Below are 21,409 nucleotides of genomic sequence, written 5' to 3'. Positions count from 1 at the left end.
CTGCGTTCTTATTCTCCATTTTATCCACTCCTGCCTGGGTCTGAGGTCTTTTGCTGCCTGTGCTAGTCTTTGCCTTCCAATGATGCCATCTTGCCTCTGGCTTTACAGATCTGGTTTTGGAATCTCACAACCCACCCTCCTCCCCACTGTATGACGCATCCTCTCAGGCCCTCAGCTTTTGCTATTGCTACTCCTGCTTCTAGACAAACAGCTCATTGTAATGGCAAACCACAGTCCTGGATAATCTCATTATTTCTATGAAGTAGTGGTGCAGAATCTATTAAAAAATAATAGTAAACAAAACTGCCTTTAAACAACTAAAAGCACTGTGAAGGCTAGGTTATTTTGTAAGGTTAAATAACGATTCTGATCAGGCTGCAAACTGCTAAAAACAGCCTAGGAAAGACCTTAAGAGCAAATTAATGTCACATCAGAAAATCAGTCTTCTTTCTTCACATGAGGCCTGATGGAAATGGGTAATTTTTGAATTTAAAAATAAAAGATGGCTATAAACAAAAAGTGGACCCCATCCCACTATGTCCCCTTGAAGGAAACTACTTTTTGTGTGTATCAGTTCTGATACAATTAATTTTAAAGTTGGTCAGACCTCATAAATATCACCCTTTCACATTTTTGTCATTCCTTTTCTTTCAAGTATAATAGCTCCAAGAGAATATTTCATTTTTAAACAGCTACATACAGCTGAAAACAATGTCAATTTTTTTTTCTTTTTGCCAAGACACACAGTGTACAGGATCTTCCCAATCAGGGGTTGAACCTGGGCGATAGCGGTGAAAACGCAGAGTCCCAACCATGAGGCTACCAGGGAACTCCCAACAATGTCACTCTTAATACAACAGCCTAAATGGACCGTCCCCTGTAAGCGAAGCCAAACAAGCGCCTGACTGCAACTTCTCCCTATCCCAATGACTGCACGGCAGTTACTCTCTTTGCCTTTAAAGACTACATAAGCAAATATATAAGCTACAAAGCTGCCCATTTGTCTATTTCTAGAGGGCTCTAAAGTGTAGGATGTAAAATTATAGCCTTTAAAAAGCCTTGCTGCTTCTATGGAAACAACTGGGAAGATGGCTACAGATGAACTAAGAGGTTCGTTCTCTCTCCGCCCCAGAGATTGTCACTTTTTAAACAACCAAAGAGCATTTATCTTAGTAAAGATAAACAATTTAGTCCTGATCTTGACTTTAAAAAAAATCTGTGCCAAAAAGATCACTATTCTTAAATTTGCCCCAATGATCAAAATTTGAAAATACACAGAGACACTTCCCCTCCTTCTATTTCAGCCACCCATATGCCCAGGAAAGGTGCTACATTAAAAATGTTTCCACAACAGCCCTTGCTGAATGAAGGTCAGGCACTGGATTTAGGACTCCAGAAACTGGAAAGGGCATCTACAAGGAAAGAAATAAAAAAGGATTACATAGTAAAACATTCTCTGTGATTGTCCCGGCCACCCTAGGGACACTAAAGGTGATAAAGTACAAACCATTCCTGAACTGCCCCAAATTAAACCCAGTTAATCTCCCTACACAGATACTTTCTTCACCCCTCAGTCATTAATTCCCTCTCCTAATAAAGCAGGTGTCCTACCCAAACAGTGGTGATTGACTTTGAATTTCTATTAAGGTTCTGACTTCAATACTGGATGTTTTATTTGCTTTGTGGTATAAAACTTAGATAAAACCATTAAATCCTTTAATCACTCAACTACCAAAATGTTTTAAAGCCAAGGGAAAAAAAAAGGGCCATGATTCAGACTCGCCATTGAAGTAACTAAAACTGATATAGCTATCATTTTTTGTAAGTGGAGTTAACTTCACAACGTCTTTGTTAATTTCACCAAAAAAAACTATTTACTCAGTTCTTTCTTACTTCATTACCTAAAAGAAGATAAACTGAAGTGATTCTGTCTATGGCATTCAACCCCAAGACTCTGAAGAGATCTCTTGAGGAAATGTAACATTTTGATACTTCTAAAAATACTGGATTTCATTTGGGAGGATTCTGTGTTTACAGTAATCACAAGAACATCCTAAAAGAGTTAAGTGGGTAAGATAAAATTCAAACTTCAAAACTATCTTCCTGCGTCAATGGGGGGATCTGCTCCACCACACACAAAAAAGAGTAACTGTTGTTCTGAAATAACAACCAATGGAGAAGGCAATGGCACCCCACTCCAGTACTCTTGCCTGGAAAATCCCATGGGTGGAGGAGCCTGGTAGGCTGCAGTCCATGGGGTCGCTAAGAGTCGGACACGAGTGAGCGACTTCACTTTCACTTTTCACTTTCATGCATTGGAGAAGGAAATGGCAACCTGCTCCAGTGTTCTTGCCTGGAGAATCCCAGGGATGGTGGAGCCTGGTGGGCTGCCGTCTATAGGGTCACACAGAGTCGGACACGACTGAAGCGACTTGGCAGCAGCAGCAGCTTTCTAATAGAGCATATAGTAAAAAAAAATTATTTTAACTGAGGTTAGCATTGTCTGTCTCCTTTCATACTTCTAGGTCAATGGCAATGCTTTGTGTGCCAGCAGGAGGTGGCCTCAGAATATTTACAGCCAACATAATATTTAGTCAGTTTTTGAACATTTCTGAGAAATTACCATCCAGCACCGTCCAGTTTGTGGTCATGGAAATAGTCTGTATCTGCACAATCCAAAAGGTACTTTACTGGATTTGTTTAGTGGCTAAGTCGTGCCTGACACTTTGAGACCCTGTGGACTGTAGCCCACCAGGCTCCTCTGTCCATGGATTTTCCAGGCAAGAATACTGGAGTGCATTGCCATTTCCTTCTCCAGAGGATCTCCCCGACTCAGGGATCAAACCTGCATCTCCTGCATTGGCAGGCGGGTTCTTTACCACTAAGCCACCCGGGAAGCCCACTTCACTGGACTGTGCAGGTTTTATAGACCTGAAAGGAACTAAATAAAATACAGTTCCTCAGCTGCACTAGTCACAGGTGGTTACTGATTAAAATGTGGCAAGTGTCACTATAGAACTGTATTTTACTTTATTTTTAAAGATTTTATTTTTAAAGCAGTTTTAGGGTCACAGCAAAATTGAGAGGAAGGCAGAATTTTCCCTGTATACCCCCTGTCCCTTCCTCCATGTGCACAGCGTCCCCCATTATCAACATCCCCTGACCGAGTGGTACATTTGCTACAACTGATGAACTTACATTAATACATCCTTATCATTCAAAGTCCACAGTTTACATTAGGGCTCACTCTCTTTGCTATACATTCTATCACTTCAGTGCAGTTGCTCAGTCGTGTCCGACTCTTTGCAATCCCATGAATTGCAGCACACCAGGCCTCCCTGTCCATCACCAACTCCTGGAGTCCAACCAAACCCATGTCCATTGAGTCAGTGATGCCATCCAGCCATCTCATCCTCTGTCGTCCCCTTCTCCTCCTACCCCCAATCCCTCCCAACATCAGGGTCTTTTCCAATGAGTCAACTCTTCACATGAGGTGGCCAAAGTACTGGAGTTTCAGCTTTAGCATCATTCCCTCCAAAGAAATCCCAGGGCTGATCTCCTTCAGAATGGACAGGATGGACCTCCTTGCAGTCCAACGGACTCTCAACAGTCTTCTCCAACACCACAGTTCAAAAGCATCAATTCTTCGGCGCTCAGCTTTCTTCACAGTCCAACTCTCACATCCATAATTGACCACAGGAAAAACCATAGCCTTGACTAGACCTTTGTTGGCAAAGTAATGTCTCTGCTTTTGAATATGCTCTCTAGATTGGTCATAACTTTCCTTCCAAGGAGTAAGTGTCTTTTAATTTCATGGCTGCAATCACCATCTGCAGTGATTTTGGAGCCCAGAAAAATAAAGTCTGACACTGTTTTCTCTGTTTCCCCATCTATTTGCCATGAAATGATGGGACCAGATGCCATGATCTTCGTTTTCTGAATGTTGAGCTTTAAGCCAACTTTTTCACTCTCCTCTTTCCTTTTCATCAAGAGGCTCTTTAGTTCCTCTTCACTTTCTGCCATAAGGGTGGTATCATCTGCATATCTGAGGTTATTGATATTTCTCCCAGCAATCTTAATTCCAGCTTGTGGTTCTTCCAGCCCAGTGTTTCTCATGATGTACTCTGTATATAAGTTAAATAAGCAGGGTGACAATATACAGCCTTGACGTACTCCTTTTCCTATTTGGAACCAGTCTGTTGTTCCATGTCCAGTTCTAACTGTTGCTTCCTGACCTGCATACGAATTCCTCAAGAGGCAGGTCAGGTGGTCTGGAATTCCCATCTCTTTCCGAATTTTCCACAGTTTATTGTGATGCACACAGTCAAAAGCTTTGGCATAGTCAATAAAGCAGAGATAGATGTTTTTCTGGAACTCTCTTGCTTTTTCCATGATCCAGTGGATGTTGGCAATTTGATCTCTGGTTCCTCTGCCTTTTCTAAAACCAGCTTGACATTCTGGAAGTTCATGGTTCACATATTGCTGAAGCCTGGCTTGGAGAATTTTGAGCATTACTTTACTAGCGTGTGAGGTGAGTGCAATTGTGCGGTAGTTTGAGCATTCTTTGGCATTGCCTTTCTTTGGGATTGGAATGAAAACTGACCTTTTCCAGTCCTGTGGCCACTGCTGAGTCTTCCAGATTTGCTGGCATATTGAGTGCAGCACTTTCACAGCATCATCTTTTAGGATTTGAAATAACTCAACTGGGATTCCATCACCTCCACTAGCTTTGTTCATAGTGATGCTTTCTAAGGCCTACTTGACTTCACATTCCAGGATGTCTGGCTCTAGGTCAGTGATCACACCATCATGATTATCTTGGTCATGAAGATCTTTTTGTACAGTTCTTCTGTGTATTCTTGACACCTCTTCTTAATATCTTCTGCTTCTGTTAGGTCCAAACCATTTCTGTCTTTTATCAAGCCCATCTTTGCATGAAATGTTCCCTTGGAATCTCTAATTTTCTTGAAGAGATCTCTAGTCTTTCCCATTCTGTTGTTTTCCTCTATTTCTTTGCATTGATCACTGAGGAAGGCTTTCTTATCTCTTCTTGCTATTCTTTGGAACTCTGCATTCAGATGCTTATATCTTTCCTTTTCTCCTTTGCTTTTCGCTTCTCTTCTTTTCACAGCTATTTGTAAGGCCTCCCCAGACAGCCATTTTGCTTTTTTGCACATAGGTCTGGACAAATGTATAATGACATGGATCCATCATTATGGTATCACACGGAGCAGATTCACCATCCTAAACATCCTCTATGCTCAGCCTCTTCATCCCTTGCCACCCAGAAAATTTATTTAATTTTAATTATTCGAATTGAAATAGCCACATGTGGCTAGTGGTTACCATAGGGGACGGTTCCAAAGTAGACACTGCTGGGAATGTTGTTGCTGCTGATTGTAATAAAGTTATGAGCCTGGCAGCAGGGAAGCTGCCCTGCAGAAGCTCTGCTCCAGCGAATGATGAGCCCTGAAGGATCAATACATCTACTTGCTGCTCCTCAACCTCTTATTTGCCAACACACAGAGACATACACACTCTCACACCTTTCCATGTCACTAACAGGTTCTAACCAATCATTAAAAATATAATGTACTCCAACAACCCAGGCAAAAGATGATGGTTGAAACTATTTTATGTTTATATATCACCTTCATTTACATGTTAAATAAATATGCCCTGGTGAAGAAAGAAATACATATAGAGATCATTTGATCCCCTCTAATGCAATACATCGGAGAAGGCAATGGCACCCCACTCCAGTACTCTTGCCTGGAAAATCCCATGGATGGAGGAGCCTGGTGGGCTGCAGTCCATGGGGTCGCTATGAGTCGGACACGACTGACCTAGTTCACTTTCACTCTTCACTTTCATGCATTGGAGAAGGAAATGGCAACCCACTCCAGTGTTCTTGCCTGGAGAATCCCAGGGACGGGGGAGCCTGGTGGGCTGCCGTCTATGGGGTCGCACAGAGTCGGACACGACTGAAGTGACTTAGCAGCAGCAGCAACAATGCAATGCATAAGATTTTTACTATAACATCTATATGGTAAATATGTTCCCAGATAAATTATATATGTACTTTATTAAAATGGTAGGTATAAAATTCACTGAGTCAATAATATCTCTAACTTCCTCCTTCCCACCAATGAGGGATCAATGTGATGTAAGTGGAAGAAAATACTGAACTGAATAGGAAGAAATGGCCTGAGATTCTAAGAACTTCTGGACCACAGGCAAATTACTTTCAGGCAGGCTGCGAGACTCTTCACTTGTAGAAACAAAGGAACAGGAATGAACTTTCTCTTTGGTTTCCTCCAAAATTAAATTTCATTATTCCCTGGTATTCTTATGTGGTAATTCTTAGGAACTGACCTTAATAAACCAGCACTGACCCAGCAGAAGATGAGATGGTTGGATGGCATCATCAACTCAATGGACATGAGTCTGAGCAAACTCCGAGAGACAGTGAAGGACAGGGAAGCCTGGCATGCTGCAGTCCACAGGGTTACAAAGAGTTGGACACGACTGAGCGACTGAACAACACCAACCAACCTGTGGTTTCTCCCCTGGAGCACTCTCTTCCTCTTCGTCTTTGAGTCAGCCCATAACTGAGAAAGGTGATGGCGACACCCGACAGTTTCAAAGGAAGGGAGGAAGCGAGGGAGGGAGGAAGCAAGAGAGGGAGGGAGGGAGGGAGGACAGACCAAATAATTCAAAGTAAAATGTCAACAACACAAGGCAGACCAAATGCACCAACCCCTGAGTTTAATCCTTTTCAACCCCCAAACAAAACAGAGCAGCAAAGAACATAATTGGAATGCCCCTTATCACAAACCCTGCTACAAACTAATGCTACCTGTTCAAAAACGATCATAAATCTTCTAGGATCTCAACCATCAATAGAGTCATTGTGAGAAGTCTCAAAATCGTCACAGGTCGCTGGCTTCTCAAATACTCCCCTAATGAAGATCTATCCTTCACATGAGAGGAAGTCATCAGTGTCTACTTACCATACTAGTTCTTCTGGTAAATTAGTGACTTAACGCTGGAAACCGGAACTCCATAAATGTCACCAGAGTACACATTTCCACCTAAGGGAAGAACTGAATGAACACCCTCTGGACTAGGCCTCTGACTTACACTAAATGCCACTTCCTTGAAAGAAGTCTGAAAATAAAATATCTTAAAATGATGTTTAAAGTTCTATCTTAAAAAGATGTTTTCCCATGTATCAAAATAAGCAGTTAGTTTAAAAGATCAATTCATCTAATCCCTCAGTGTCCAAGAGTTTATTCCCAAATAACTGTTCAGCAAATGAGAAGAAACGTGAAACACGTCAGCATTTACTCACATCAGATTCCCAAAGTGTTTCTCTAAATCAATTCTGAACTACATGCTTGCCAATCCATTCTCTAAAGGACTGCTTCTTCTCCTCTGTTTCCCAGTTAACCCAAATCTAAAATGCCTTTTTAATTACTATACTCAATTCTTCTTTCATAGCCCGAACTGCAATGAACAGCACATTTGGAAAAAGAAACACCTGAAGCACTCGAATCACTGCGGCCATCTTGGAGCTGTTTGGGGATAATTTAAACAAAACTGTCCTGGAGGAAAATGTAAAACTTCACTTGATTATGTGGAGAGTTTCATTTAATGGGGAAAAAAAAATAACTTTCCCAAAAATATAGCACAGAGGAATTATAACACAGATTAGATTGCTTTGGGCTTACAAGACCTAGCTCCATAGTCTCAGCATGTACCACACCAATCCTATCATCCCCCAGTCCCTTGTCTAAAAAATATAATTCCTGACTTCGTGACAACCTCTGAAAACCACCTGTCCTGATAGTCTGCTGCGGTGTTTCACCTGTATCCCTGATCTTCAACAGTCCTGATTTCTACACAGCAAGAAGCCCCATAGAGCTTCAAGGCTGGGTTATATATAACTACACAAACAGCCAGAGGTCACGGGTACACTCAAGAAAGGAAAGTTTGAGAGCAGAGATGTGCCAGGGCTTCCCCACCCAGCTCTGCAATGCCCGAGTTGTTTTTGTTTTTGTTTTTGTTTTTGTTTTAAAAGGGCACCGTTACTGCTCTCTGGATTCTCTAATCCAGACAGGCCACCTCGCAGAACGATAACCTCAGGAGAGCCAGGCCTCTGCCTGCCTACCTGCCCAGCACAGGCAGGTGCAAGTACTCGAAGTGCTTACTCTTGATCTGGGAGGATTAACGAGCTAATTTCTCCAGAGCCCTTTAAGCTGACTGGCCCAAACACAGCGAAATGAGCATCATCATTAACCACAGGCAAGATTAAATCTTCAGGATCCAAGAAGGCTAATATTCAGAAGTGAGGCGATGTTCCTCTTCCAAGGTGGGGGGCAGGGAGTGTTTATCCCTAAAATTCAGACTTTCACCCAGAAAACATTTATCAAATCTTTAGTGGGCGGTATGGGGAGCGGAGGCCAAAGACCTGTCCTCAAGGAGGAGTGACATCTAGCGCCAGGATGGGCAAGGAGGCAATAAGCCGCAAGGGTATGAGGATCACCAGGGATGAAAGGGCCAAGAGAGGAGGCAGAGGGGAAGGAGATTTGGGGGCAGAGGACTGTTTCTGTGAACAGAAACCATTTATTCCAGGTCTTAAAGGGGAGCCTGGATCTGGGTGGGTTCCATTTATGAACACGCATCAAGGTATACATTTATGATATGTACTCTTCTGTGTGCCTATTATACTTCAGTAAAGGTAATGCTTAAAAGGAGAGACAGAGCTCTTCGTTAAATATATGACAATGGAAGAGAGGTGGAATGGTGTTGCAGGCAGAGAGAAAACTTGCCTCGAAGGGGCTGGGAAAGCAGGAAGCATTTCAGCAGCTGTAAAACATTCCCCCTGGCTGGGAGTCTGTCCTGAGAACTGCAATGACAAAGGTGGGGGGCACTGAATGGAAGGCAAAAGACAATTCCAGAAGGCCTTACACACCTGCTCGGAGTTCATCCTGAGCATCATGGAAGAGCCACTTTTAAAAAGGTCTAAGTCTGGTGGTAACTGATAAAAATTTGGGTATCACTTTGGTAGCAATGCTTACTAGAGCTGGAAGCAAGGCTGCAGACAAGAAACATGGTTATGAAGAGATTACAGTCACTCAAGTAACAACTGAGAGAGGCCTGAACTGAACCAACGATGACCAAGAGGAAGAACGAGAGAAGCCTCAAAGACAGGATCCAAAATGCTGAATACCAATCAGATGCAGGAGACGGAGGAAGCCAGGAAAGGGTGGGATGAGCAGCACGTTTCTGCTTCATACTCGAGGGTCTTCAGGAAGATGGAGAATGTAGAAGGAACAGGATTAGGACTGAAGCAAAGGTGGAGGGTTAGTGAGTTTCACTGTATGAGGTTCTGTGAAGTATCTACAAAAAGACGTTTGAAAGGGAGCTCTGACACCAGTCCAAAGACCAGGCAGGCCCTGGGCATTTTAGGCTGCGGTTAAAGCCTCAGAGCCACCGAGAAGTGGATCCTGGAGCAGGCACAGTCAGGGAAGTAGGAGGAGAAATGGTAGGTGGCGTCAACTCCTGCAGAGAGAGGGAGAGAGGGAAGCCCTGCGGTGTCACTGGCTGCAGTCACAGAAAGCCATGGTGATCATGGAGATTTCAACTTTGGCTTCTTAGCAAGGGGGTAGAGGCCAGATATAAGTAAGCAGTGGAAGGGAGGTTCTCCACTGGGAAGGGAAGGAAAGAGATAAGGCAGGTGCTAGAGGAGGGAGTAGTGAAAGTGTTCTGTTTTGTTCTCCTTTGCTGTGAAACTGTTAAGAGGGAGACTTGAGAGTATTTATAAGTGGCGGGAAGGGCAGCGAGGCAAGGAAGGAGACAGGGGAGCCACAGTGATGACCTGATCTGCAGACAAATGCCCTCTGCCTTGCTGGGGCACAGAGGGATGATTTCTTTGAGTCAGCAGCATTTCCTGCCAGCGCGGCAGCCTCCAGAGGTGGGGGAAAAGTGCAGTCTGAGCAGGTTGCTCATGAAGCCCTTTGAGCCGGGCCTTTCCTCCACCAATCTTCCTGCAGGATGCCCTTAACACTTGTCAAAGAGCCATCTGGCACCCGAAACCCTGAGCTGTCCGATTCCACAGGTCTCTGCAGCTTCCTCCCCGCAGGGCCCTCGGGCTCCCCAGCCAGCCGCCCACCGGAAGGCGGGGACTCGAGAGCCAACTCTCCTGGGCAGAGAAACTCCAAGATGCTCCAGAGTCTGGGCAGGATTCTCTCCCGGTAACACGGATCTGATCAGCCGGCGCAGCCTGCAACAGTTGCGGGCTCAGACTCCCGGAAAGCTCGCCCTGAGCCAGGCACTGTTCTAAGTGCTCCGCAGTCAAACCCTACTGTTACCATCTCCAGGTCCTGAATGAGGATACCAAGTGCAGACACCTCTAAGCAAGTTGGCTTGAAATCACATGGCCAGCAACTGCCATTGCCTGGCCATGAAACAGACCAGACCGCCCGACTGGAAAGCCCACCACGTTTCAAGTCACTCTCCACACCATCAAAAATGTGGTACACAAGAGACTACAATAGATGGAAGGAAATCATGTTACTGGTCACAAATCCAATGCATAAATAAAGCAAATACTATGGAAATTCTACCATGCGTTTCTCTTAACCTAGAGATTTTTCGTACATGCTAGTTTGAACAGCACTTTTAAAAGCATTTCTGCTGTCAATGTAATTAACACCGCTGAAATGTACACTTAGATAACAGTAAATCTCATGTTACGTATATTTCATCGCAATAATGAAAAAACACGAGGAGAGTTCTATATACATTATTCTCCTTACCAAGAAGAAAAAAAAGTGACATGATATGAAAACCGAAACCCCTGCACGAAGCTAAGCATCTCAAGACTCTTTTAGTTAAAAAAAAAAAAAAAATTAACAACTGACAGCAGTGGCAAAGCAGCCCGGTTTATAAGTCTGGGAGATCAGAATGCGGGCACTCAGTGCTCCATGCCTCTGAGGTCCCCGGCAAACAAGTGTGACCCAGTGTAGCTCCACCGTCCTCATGATGCTTCAAACACCTATAAAACCAGTTCTAAACCCTAAACCGTAGAGCTCCACAGAACTTCCGAGAGCACAGAGCAGGATTGCTCTCGGCTGCTGCTGCTTAAAGACCTGGCCAGTTGCCTGTTACCTGAACCTGGGGAAGTGCACGGGAATGGTTAAACAAAGCCCCTGGGAGAGAAAGAAACCAGAGTACTGGAGAAGCCCTCTGTCAAACTACAGTTAGGAGACTAGAAACGAAATTCTTTTTGTTGACAAGGACCAGAAATGAAGTAGGTGGCCCTTGTGGATGATTCCAAGTGACTGTCTAGGATGAAAGTGAAGCAATGCTTAGAAATAAGGTGCAAAACTACAGAAAGCCTCATACTGCAAAAAAACTAAGAAAAATCAAACATGTTCTGAGGCCTAAGTCTATTTAGTGTTTTTCACAGGAAAACCAACAAAGATTCCAGCCTCTGCTGAAATTATCTGAGTCAAATACAGAAACTGATACTGCACTGACTACAAGTTTTTGACAGGAAAGTTCCTTGAGGCTGTTCAATCGATTAAGGATACCCAAGTCAACATTTTCATGATTCATCTTTTGTTCTTTGTTTAGCAAACTGAAGTGATAATACTAATACCACCAACAAATAAACTAATTTTTCAATTGGCATATCTTTGGGTGCCCCATATACTTCTAAAGAAAGAATCTGAGGAGAGTGAGATGGGGGTAGTTGGGGGTGGTGAGGAACAAAGACTAATGAGGCTGAAGGGTATTAAACAGGCTAGAACACCTTCCAAGAGCAGTTACTTCTCCATAGGAGACAGAAATATTTGAAATCTACTGATGGCTAAAACAAGGAATTTAATCATTTTACAACATAGTTAACCTCTCTCTATAAACCTCTCTCCAACAGATTTTGCATCATTTCCAGGTTGCCCATAACCTTTTGAACCAGATTACCATTACAAATTCTCCACTGAACTTTTATCACGCAAGAACAAAATAACAAAGAGAAAAGTTTATTTTTAGACTTGCAAAATCCTGTGTTTATTCTTCTAAAACAGAAATCAAACAACTGAACCTGCTTTGTTTGGATTTCAGTAAACCTCTTCTCTCCTAATCTTGAGGCCCTAACCTCTGCCAGAAGGAAAAGAAGAAAAAGTGCTCCATGCCACGCTGGAGAGTTAAAACACCTGGCCTCCCCTGGCCTTCTGCTCAGGCACATCTGAGCCTCCTCCTGCTCACGGTTCACACTGCTGGGGTCCCATCATATGTCACCTGCCTTGTGGCCCCAAGAGGCCAAGGCTGTCCACCTGCGTTCACACTGAAACTGGCTCCATGTTTAAACTACAAACTTCTGCGTGTAATGTTTAAGCAGAAGTGCTTAACCGCAAGTTCACTCATTACTTAACTAGCATTAAACACTAAATGGAAATGGGTGTGTAATTCCCTACAACATTAAGCCCTTGGAAAACCCTACTCCAGCAATGTGACTTTTCAATCACAAGGCCACCACACAGACCATCTCTTTCAATTGGAAAAATATGAGATAATTTTAAATGTAGGAAAACTCTTCCTGCAGTGTGAATATACAAAAATCAGCGTAGAATAAGCAGGCATTTCTGCTGGAAAATTCCTTAGGTAAATTTTTTTTAAATGCAATTGACCAACTGTAATTAACAATGCTGCTACTGCAAGCAGAAAGAAGCCCTGAAATCAATCCCTTCTCTTTAATTAAACTAAGATTTTATTCATTTCAGTTCGTAAAACTGGTCAACTCAAAACATTGCTTTCAAAAGACAAGCATATGTCTTCCATATTGCAAACTTGCATACTGACCCTAATAATTGACAAAAATAAGCCTAGAAATTGATTATAAGTAAATGCTGGTCCTAGACCCTATGGAAACATGTGGCAGGTTACCATCAATTAACTTTTATGGACCATCCCTATGTACTGGAGTCAGAGGGATAAATAAGACCCTAAAGGAGTTCACAGCTGACAAAGAAAAGCAGCAATGGAAATAATCAAGCAACTTATAAACTTATTCAGACATCAAAATTCAGCTCAGATGTCTTCTGCAGAATACCCTGCTTCCTTATTTCTCCAAGCAAGCAGTTAGTCCCTCCTTTATGCTCCACCAGTACTCACTGGTGACATCCTATAGAATCAATTTCTTAAACTTGGGAAGCCCTGAGGGCAAGGACCATTTTATTCATTTCTAAACGCAAAAACCTAGCACAATGCTTGGGAAAGAGTAGGCCTTTAGATTTTGTTGCGCAAATAAAAACTATGGGATTACATGCTGTGAGCCGTGTAAAAAAAGGAGCAGAAAAAGCCACCATACTTTGCCTTGGAAGAAGCAAAAGGCGTCTCAAGAACATTCATCGCAAGCTGAGTGAGATTAACTACAAAGATGGGCACTTAGAGAAGAGCCTGTGAAAGACAGCAAGGAGTGGAAGGCCAGGTGTATCCCAGGACAGCTGACTATTCAGTGTGCAACCCGTGCAATCAGAATATCGGCGGGGGCAAGTAGGTTGAGAGCAGACGGTAAAACTGGGAAGACGAAGGGGCTTAGCTAGCGAGTGAAAGGAGTTTTCACTGAACAGGCTTTAAAACCCCCTTGAAGATACATAATTCATGCAGGGACAGGAAGACATACTACGAGAGTCTTTGGCAAAAAGTTATAAAAGGCCTGGGTTTTCGAAGAATTTTGCTTTCATATGCTAGGTTACTGTTCTGCCCATCATTTGTCTATTTATTTCAGTCTATGCTATGTTCCATTCCTACAGTAGCAGGTGATAAAGGGTAAACACCTAATGAAATTCTTATTACCGGTTTTAATTTTTTAAAGGAAGGGAGGGAGGGCCGCATTCTTTACAGTGAAAAGGGGGAAAAGTTTAAAATAAATATCCTGAATTCCTTTTTCATCATGTACTTCAACATCAAGATATGAGAAGGCAGCATCCCATCCCACCGCCAATAAGGAGGGCCCACTTTATCTGGAGAGTGCCCTAACTGGGTTTAACAAGCCTCTCAGACGAGATGATCCAACAACGGTCAACACAAATCTGGTCCTTCACGTTCTTGGCCCAGGGAAAAGTAACGGCGGCTTCCTGCCATTCGACTTTGCCAGGTTTTTTAAAATCTAAGATAAGGGGATATTGGTGAGCCAACTAGAAGGCACCGACAGGCAAGCAGCAGGTCACCGAGAGCCTCGGCTTTCGCTCATGCAGTTCGGCCCTGGACCAGAGGGGAAGCATCGGCCCAACACGGGGCAGGAGGCCAGGGCGCCTTCTTTCTCCCGGCGACCGGGCTGGGCAGCAGGCGGCGCACCCGGGCACCAAGAGGCGGGTACCCGGGCGCGCCGGGCGGCGCGAAAAGCCAGGCTGCAAGGCGGGCGTGGAGCTGGGGCTGTCAGGAAGGGAGGCCAGCATCCTCCCTGGCCTCAGGAAAGAACCTGGGCCCCCGGAACTCCTACGTAGTCCGGTTACCCATGGCGAGAGGTTGCTGATGGGAGGCAGTGGTGCGGAGCTAGAGAGCAGAGGCGCAGCTGCGCCGGTTGAGTCCCCCTGGACGCGGCCCCCCGGCGCGGCGCGGGGGCGCTGGAAGACCAGGGCGGCGCCCCCGCAACCCCACCCCGACCGCGGCTGCCTGCTCGCGCGGCCACCGACCACAGGCTGCGGGCCCGGCACGCGGGAGGAGGGAGATGCGGCGGCGTTGCCGGGTCCCCAGCTCCGCTGCCCCAGCGATCGGGGAGATAAAAGTTTGCAGCATGCGGCTCGTCTGCAGTGCGAGTCACATCCGCCGCGCCACCTCCTGCAGCACCCGCGCTCACCGAACGAATGAAAAAAAAAAAAAAAAAAACTGTTGAGGCCGGTAGGCCCAGAAGCCGACCGCTCTGCCTCCAGGGCGTGCATGCAGACAAGCCCAGCATCCCGCGTACCCTGCCGCGCCTCCCGCCCGGCCTGGACCGGCCCCGCCGCGCCCGCCGCACTGACCGATAACCTCCTGCAGCTCGTACGCGTCCCTGCAGATGGGCCAGCCGATCGACTGCGCGGGCGGAGCCGTGGCCACGGGAGCCACCGGAGCCGGCGCTGCTGTCGCTGTCGCCGGGGCCGCCGCTGTCACCGGGGCCGCCTGCTGGGGCTGCTGGACGTGCACGGGCGAGCCGCTCGGCTCCGCCATGATGCTGCCGGAGGAGACCGGGAGGACGCGTCAGCCGGCGGACGACCTTCCACTTGAAACTTCCCTTCCCTCGCCACCGACACCTCTCGGCCGGCGCACGCCCTCCGCGCCCGCCGCCGCAGCCGCCGGAGCCAGCCACGAGGGGAGGGAGCGAGGGAGGCCGAGCCGGGCGGAGGGAGGAGGCAGCGCCGGCGGAGGCGGGGAGGGGAGGAGGCGGCCCGGTCGCCGCGCTCGCCGCGCGCCCCAAGCCTCGCGCGCGCAGTTCTCTGCCTCCGCGAGGGGAACCGCCGCCCCGCCGCCCCTCCCGCCTAACTCGCTGCCGGGAAGTTTCCACGAGGAGAGCGAGGCCGGGTTGGGCTGGCGTTCGGGACCCGCGTCCCTCGCCCCTCACTCCCTGCTTTCCCTGAGCCTTCGCCCCAGACAATCGGGCTCTCCGGAAGATGTCCTTTGGGGACCCCGAGGGCGGGGTCGTTGAACCGCCGCCAGGTTCTCAGATTCAGAAAGTCTCCCCAAGTGAAGAGAACCTGAAGTTCATTTACAAGTTAGCGAGTGAGCCACCTACACGCCGGCCGTTTGTAGGGCGCCGGTTAAAAAATAACTCGAGTTGTAACTTTCCGGCGCCCTACCTGCCAATAACCCTTTCCCCACCTTGCCTAATCTAATCGCAGACCTTCTGGTTTTTTTCATAGTGAAACGTGATGCCTTAGGTCTCTGGCTGTTCACAGACTTCATTAGTTCCAAGCCGCTTGGATCCCAGGGAGGTGATGTAAGGGCCTAAAAAGTTAGAATAAGTGTAAGAGATTTGAACTCTGAATCTCAAATTTTAGACCCTTAATAACAAAGCTACGCTAACCCGATAGGCCAAGAGATAGCAGGCATTTCTTTTACAGAGCATAACTGGGTGTCAAAGAATGTACCGCAGCACAAGCTGCGTTGAAAACTTAATTGCTGCTTTTTCAACGCTCCTAAAATTACCTCATCCTTAAAACTGCTGTGGTATAACCATAGGGCTTCCTAATTATAGGTGTCATATTTAACACTGAGTGTTCTCTGTGTTCCCCCTGGTAGAGATGACCAGGATTTGCACCATGCTTTTCTTAAGCTGAAACGGTGCAGTGACCCAATGGTCATAATGGTCATTGGGCCAAAATTATCGTGTGTAGTTGTGATGAGAACTACTGGATAAGAAAAATGAGCTTTTTTTTTTTTTTTTTTTTAAAGAAAACAGAAAGATCATGATACTTTGTCTCCTGTTTACATATAAAAATCTCCTTAAAACTTTTTAACAGATAATTCAGATGAAACCCAGAAATTCATTAGGAGAAATGTCACAAGTTCTAATCAAAATATTGATGGAAACTGAACATGAGTATGCTTAGTCTCTCACAGCATGATGCAACAGTTGGGGTAAAGGGGATTCGGTGCTTTGGTCTACACACAGAGCTGTATGCTGAACAAAGAAGCTGTACATTGTTTTATGAAGGGATGTTCCAAAGCGGTGTGTTGATTTTAATGTCTGTCAGGAAACAGACAACTTCATGAACAATTAAATTCTAGCCTTTGATGTTTTAAGCGGGGGAATAAGAGGGAACAGGAATGCTCTAACTGTTCACCTCTCCAAGTGCTGTTCCCTACCTGAAGAACTTTTAAGGACTGTTTTTAAGGAAAAAGAAAAGTGCTTAAATGAATATGAATTCCATTTTATCATATTAATTTTTACTTTGACTTTCGAACCATGAAGGCCGGGAAACTCTGAAGGCCAGGAAAGTTCTTGGAACTTAGTAAGAAAATACAATGCTGTCAAGACTAATAGCACAGATTTGAATCAAACGCATGTTGCTTCAGTTCAGTTCAGTTCAGTCGCTCAGTCGTGTCCAACTCTTTACGACCCCATGAATCGCAGCACGCCAGGCCTCCCTGTCCATCACCAACTCCCGGAGTTCACTCAGACTCAAGTCCATCAAGTCAGTGATGCCATCCAGCCATCTCATCCTCTGTCGTCCCCTTCTCCTCCTGCCCCCAATCCCTCCCAGCATCAGAGTCTTTTCCATTGAGTCAACTCTTCTTTGCTTAGTTTCTCACAAAGAACAAGGTTCTGTAGTCATATACCAGATATCTGTACCGAGCTGACTACTTTCCACATGGCTCCCAGGAAGATGACTTGAAAGAACTGATGATTCAATGCAGACCCATCACTATTACCAGTAAGTCAGTCTGAAGAAGAATGTTTACTATCAGTGGCCTTTGGCATCATTTTTATATAGGAAGAACAGAGCATGATTTATAGTTTTAACTTAAAGAAGCACTGGATTAGAATTTTAAGTTAATGTTTCCATAAACAACTGAGTAAAGTGGCACTTAAAACTTGGAAATATGTGTATTTAAAAAGTATTCAACTGATATGCAATTTTCCCTCAAATCCCATTTCTAAATTTAAACTGAAAGATGACAGGGGAGGAAGCCTTTAAAATATAAACAAGGTTCATTTCAGTACATAAAGAATACGTTCAGTCAGAGACTGTAAAACATTAGAAAAAAATAAAGAGGCTAAACTTTGTCAAGTGTTTACATCTACCTCAGTATATGTCTGGGTATATTAACTTCAGCACTTCAAATATTTTGTGCCAGATATTCTCTGTGTTGTAGAGGTCTGTTCTGGCCTCAACTCACTAGATGCCGTAGCACCTCACTCTCAAGTCATGACTATCAAAAAGGTCTTCTCTCAGTTGAGCCCGACTCTTTTGCAGCCCCATGGACTGTAGTCCGCCAGACTTCTCTGTCCATAGGATTTCCCAGGCAAGAATACTGGGGTAGCTTGCCATTTCCTTCTCCAGGGGATCTTCCTGTCCCGACCCAGGGATCAAGCCTACAGTTGCAGGTGAATACTTTTATCTCTGAGCCCTCAGGGAAGCCCAAAAAGGTCTCCAGACATAGCCAAATGTCCTCCGAACAGCATATCACTGCTTTAGGTAAATTGAATATACAAAATTATCCTTTTATAAACAGATAATTGCAGTAGTTATTTGCTTTACAAAGAACTTAAGATTTAGTTATTCATAAAACCTGAAGATCACAATATGCTACCCCAACATATATGACACTTTGGCATAAGAATTATTTTGAGCTAAAACCAATTAAGAAACAATACAGGACATAAATTTCCCTTTTGTAAATGAAATTTCCACTTATAAAGGAAATTTCCATTTGCAAAGGTGCCCCCTCTGCCATACCAGGAAGAGAAGAACAACTCTTATCATGGAGATGGTGTTGAGATGAGTCTGCACAGTTTCTTGTCTACCATTTGTTTCTCCCATACATTTCCTAGTTACCTTCCTACAACTTGCCCCCGACACCAGAAGCCCAAACTCCCTTTTCCTTGTCCAGTCACTTCTCCATAATTTATCACCCTTTGTTAAAATGGTATATAAGTTCCCAATTCTAACCACCTCCTTTCACTCAATGCTGCTGCTGCTGCTAAGTTGCTTCAGTCGTGTTCGACTCTGTTAACCACTGAGTATTCCTGCACAACTATGCATTTCACATGCAAATAAACTTTGTTTTTTTCCTCTTGCTAATCTGTCTTTTGTCAGTTTAATGCACAGGCCTCCAGTTATTAAACTTGAGAAGTTAGAGGAAAGTTTTTCCTCCTGTACAACCTTTTGAATACCTAAAAGATGTGTAGTGTAATGGCCAAGACCTTGAAGAAAGAATGTGCCAGATTCAAATCTTACCATTACCATCCTTTTTTTTATAATGTCCAACTTTGGACTGACTTTAACTCTCTGAGTCTCTGTCCTCATTCACAAAAGTAACATCATAATTTTGACATGGGTTGTTAAAACATGATTTATATGTAAACAATTTAACATAATAGCTGACACATAGTAAATACTCAATAAAAAGAAAACCCTCAATATCATCTTTTTTTTTTTTTTTGGCCTCACAGCATAGCATGCAGGATCTTAGTTCCCCGACCAGGGATAGAACCCTTGCCCCCTGCAGTGGAAGTGCAGAGTCTTAACCACTGGACTGCCAGGGAAGTTCCATCATCATCATTATTCTTACCTGCCAAGATTTGTAATAAAACATAGAAGAGAAAGATTTACAATAATGACGACCATGAACTGTACAGAATTCTCCCTGTGTATGTTAGTTGCTCAGTCATGTCCTACTCTTTGCGACTCCATGGACTGTAGCCCATCAGGCTCCTCTATCCATGAAATTCTGTAGGCAAGAATACTGGAATGGGTTGCCATTTTCTTCTCCAGAGGATCTTCCCGACCCAGGGATTGAACCTGTGTCTCCTGCATTATAGGCAGATTCTTTGCCATTTGAGCCACCAGGGAAGACCAAAAGCATTCCGAGGGCGGGCACTTTTGTTCCTTTGGTTCATTGCTGTATCCCAGTGCCTGGAATAACATCTGGTACAGAACATACTCAGTAAGTATTTGTTGAATGAATATAACACTTTCAAAATGGATAAAAACATGCTTTTAAGCATCTAATGAGTCAGCCATGTCAAGGGTGGATTGGATGGGAGGAAACTGGAGGCGGAGAGACCTATTTGGAAGCCACTGAAATAGTCAACTTAGAGAAATGTATATGTGAATAAAGTCATGATATTGAGGATAATGATGAGGGGGTAGATTTAAGAATTATTTAAGGAACAGAAAAATGGAACTTGATGACAGATGAGATTCCTTTAAAAGTAAAATTTCCCAAATGCATTAAAAAAGTAGATGTATACAAGTACAATTTCTAAAGTGTTTTAGAAATACTTCTTTTGAAGGAATGAGAGGCTCTCTCGATTGACAGATGGTCTTTCTCCCATGGCTAACATATCGTCTATTGGAAAGTCACTCCTATTGCATGGTGGGCAAAAGCCAGATATTCTTGGGTATGAAGAATATCTATCACCATATTTCCCATCTCCAACTCTTTTTATAATTCCTGTATTAGTAACTATGTTTGAGGGGAAAGTTGTAAAATAGTTGAATTTTTATTTCATCAGTTGCTTCCAAAGACAGGGATCCAGTGTTTTTTGAGTTAGGGTAATGGCAGGGCATAGGAGCAAAGTTTAAGTCTATAATAGCTGGATTTACCGGAGAAGGCAATGGCACCCCACTCCAGTACTCATGCCTGGGAAATCCCATGGGTGGAGGAGCCTGGTAGGCTGCAGTCCATGGGGTCGCTAAGAGTCGGACAGGACTGAGCGACTTCACTTTCACTTTTCACTTTCACGCATTGGAGAAGGAAATGGCAACCCACTCCAGTATTCTTGCCTGGAAAATCCCAGGGATGGGGGAGCCTGGTGGGCTGCCATCTATGCGGTCGCACAGAGTCGGACACGACTGAAGCGACTTAGCAGCAGCAGCAGCAGCAGCTGGGTTTACATACTTGATCTGTACTTACCAGCTGGTGGCTTAGACCCCCTGAGCTTCTCTTTTCTTCAAAGGTATAATTCTCCCAGAATGACTGGGTTGCAGTAAGGATGAAATGAGTTGGTATGTGTAATACACCTTACCCACAGGACACTCTTTAGTAGTATAGTAATGGTTCTAGAACTTCCTCCCAGGAGGGACTCAAGGGTGATGGTCTCAGGGAGATGTGGCTCTTATTGATTGAAATACATCACCCCAAAAGGTGTGTCAATGGCCCAAATCCCAATATTTGCAGACCCTTATCTGCAAATAGGGTCTTGACAAGTTAAGATTAGGTCAAAATAGAGCAGCTGAGCCTATTGCAATGACTGGCATCCATACAAGAAGAGGAAATTTGGACCCAGGGACACAGACACACCCAGGAAGAATGCCGTGTGAGGAGGGAGGCAGAAATTGGAGTGACATGTCAAGGAATGCCAAAGATTGCCAACAGCAACCAGAAGCTAGCAGAAAGGCATGGAGCAGGTTCTCCCTCAGGAACCAACCCTGTTAACACCTTGATTTTGGACTTCTTAGCTTACAGGCTGCGAATCAATTTCTGTTGTTTTACTCCACTCAGTTTGTGGTACTTTGTTACAGCAGCCCTAGGGAACTAATACAGTGGGATTGTGGAATTCATTCTTTAGTCCATTATGTTTGATCTGGACCAACTTTAGCAGCGAGCACCAACAGAAATAGTCACTCCTTTGCAGCCATCACTCTAACCAAAGCCCTGGACTTTATACTACAACTTGGGGGAGGGGGTGGTT

General features: G+C 44.6%; 1 protein-coding gene across 6 annotated transcripts in view; it reads right to left on the bottom strand.

The window, feature by feature from the left end:
* The window catches only part of STK39 (serine/threonine kinase 39), a 320,485-nt gene extending 305,157 nt beyond the window's left edge, over window positions 1-15,328 (bottom strand). The window contains exons 1-2 of one of the 6 annotated variants that reach the window (XM_055572346.1): window positions 15,033-15,323; window positions 14,051-14,179 (exon numbers count right to left, since the gene is read on the bottom strand). In XM_055572346.1, coding sequence (XP_055428321.1) covers window positions 14,051-14,179; window positions 15,033-15,219 — 316 coding nt within the window. In that variant the 5' untranslated portion in view covers window positions 15,220-15,323. Of the gene's footprint in view, window positions 1-7,013; window positions 7,075-10,823; window positions 10,967-12,112; window positions 12,242-14,050; window positions 14,180-15,032 lie in introns of those variants that run through there. The other 5 variants (XM_055572347.1, XM_055572348.1, XM_055572351.1 and 2 more) reach the window with 5 other exon arrangements.
* Between the last annotated feature and the right edge of the window lie 6,081 nt (window positions 15,329-21,409).

The sequence above is a fragment of the Bubalus kerabau genome, chromosome 3 (assembly GCF_029407905.1).
Source record: "Bubalus kerabau isolate K-KA32 ecotype Philippines breed swamp buffalo chromosome 3, PCC_UOA_SB_1v2, whole genome shotgun sequence".
In the NCBI taxonomy this organism is placed as follows: Eukaryota; Metazoa; Chordata; class Mammalia; order Artiodactyla; family Bovidae; genus Bubalus; species Bubalus kerabau.
The sequence above is the reverse complement of the archived record's forward strand: the minus strand, read 5'-3'. Positions and strand labels throughout refer to the sequence as shown.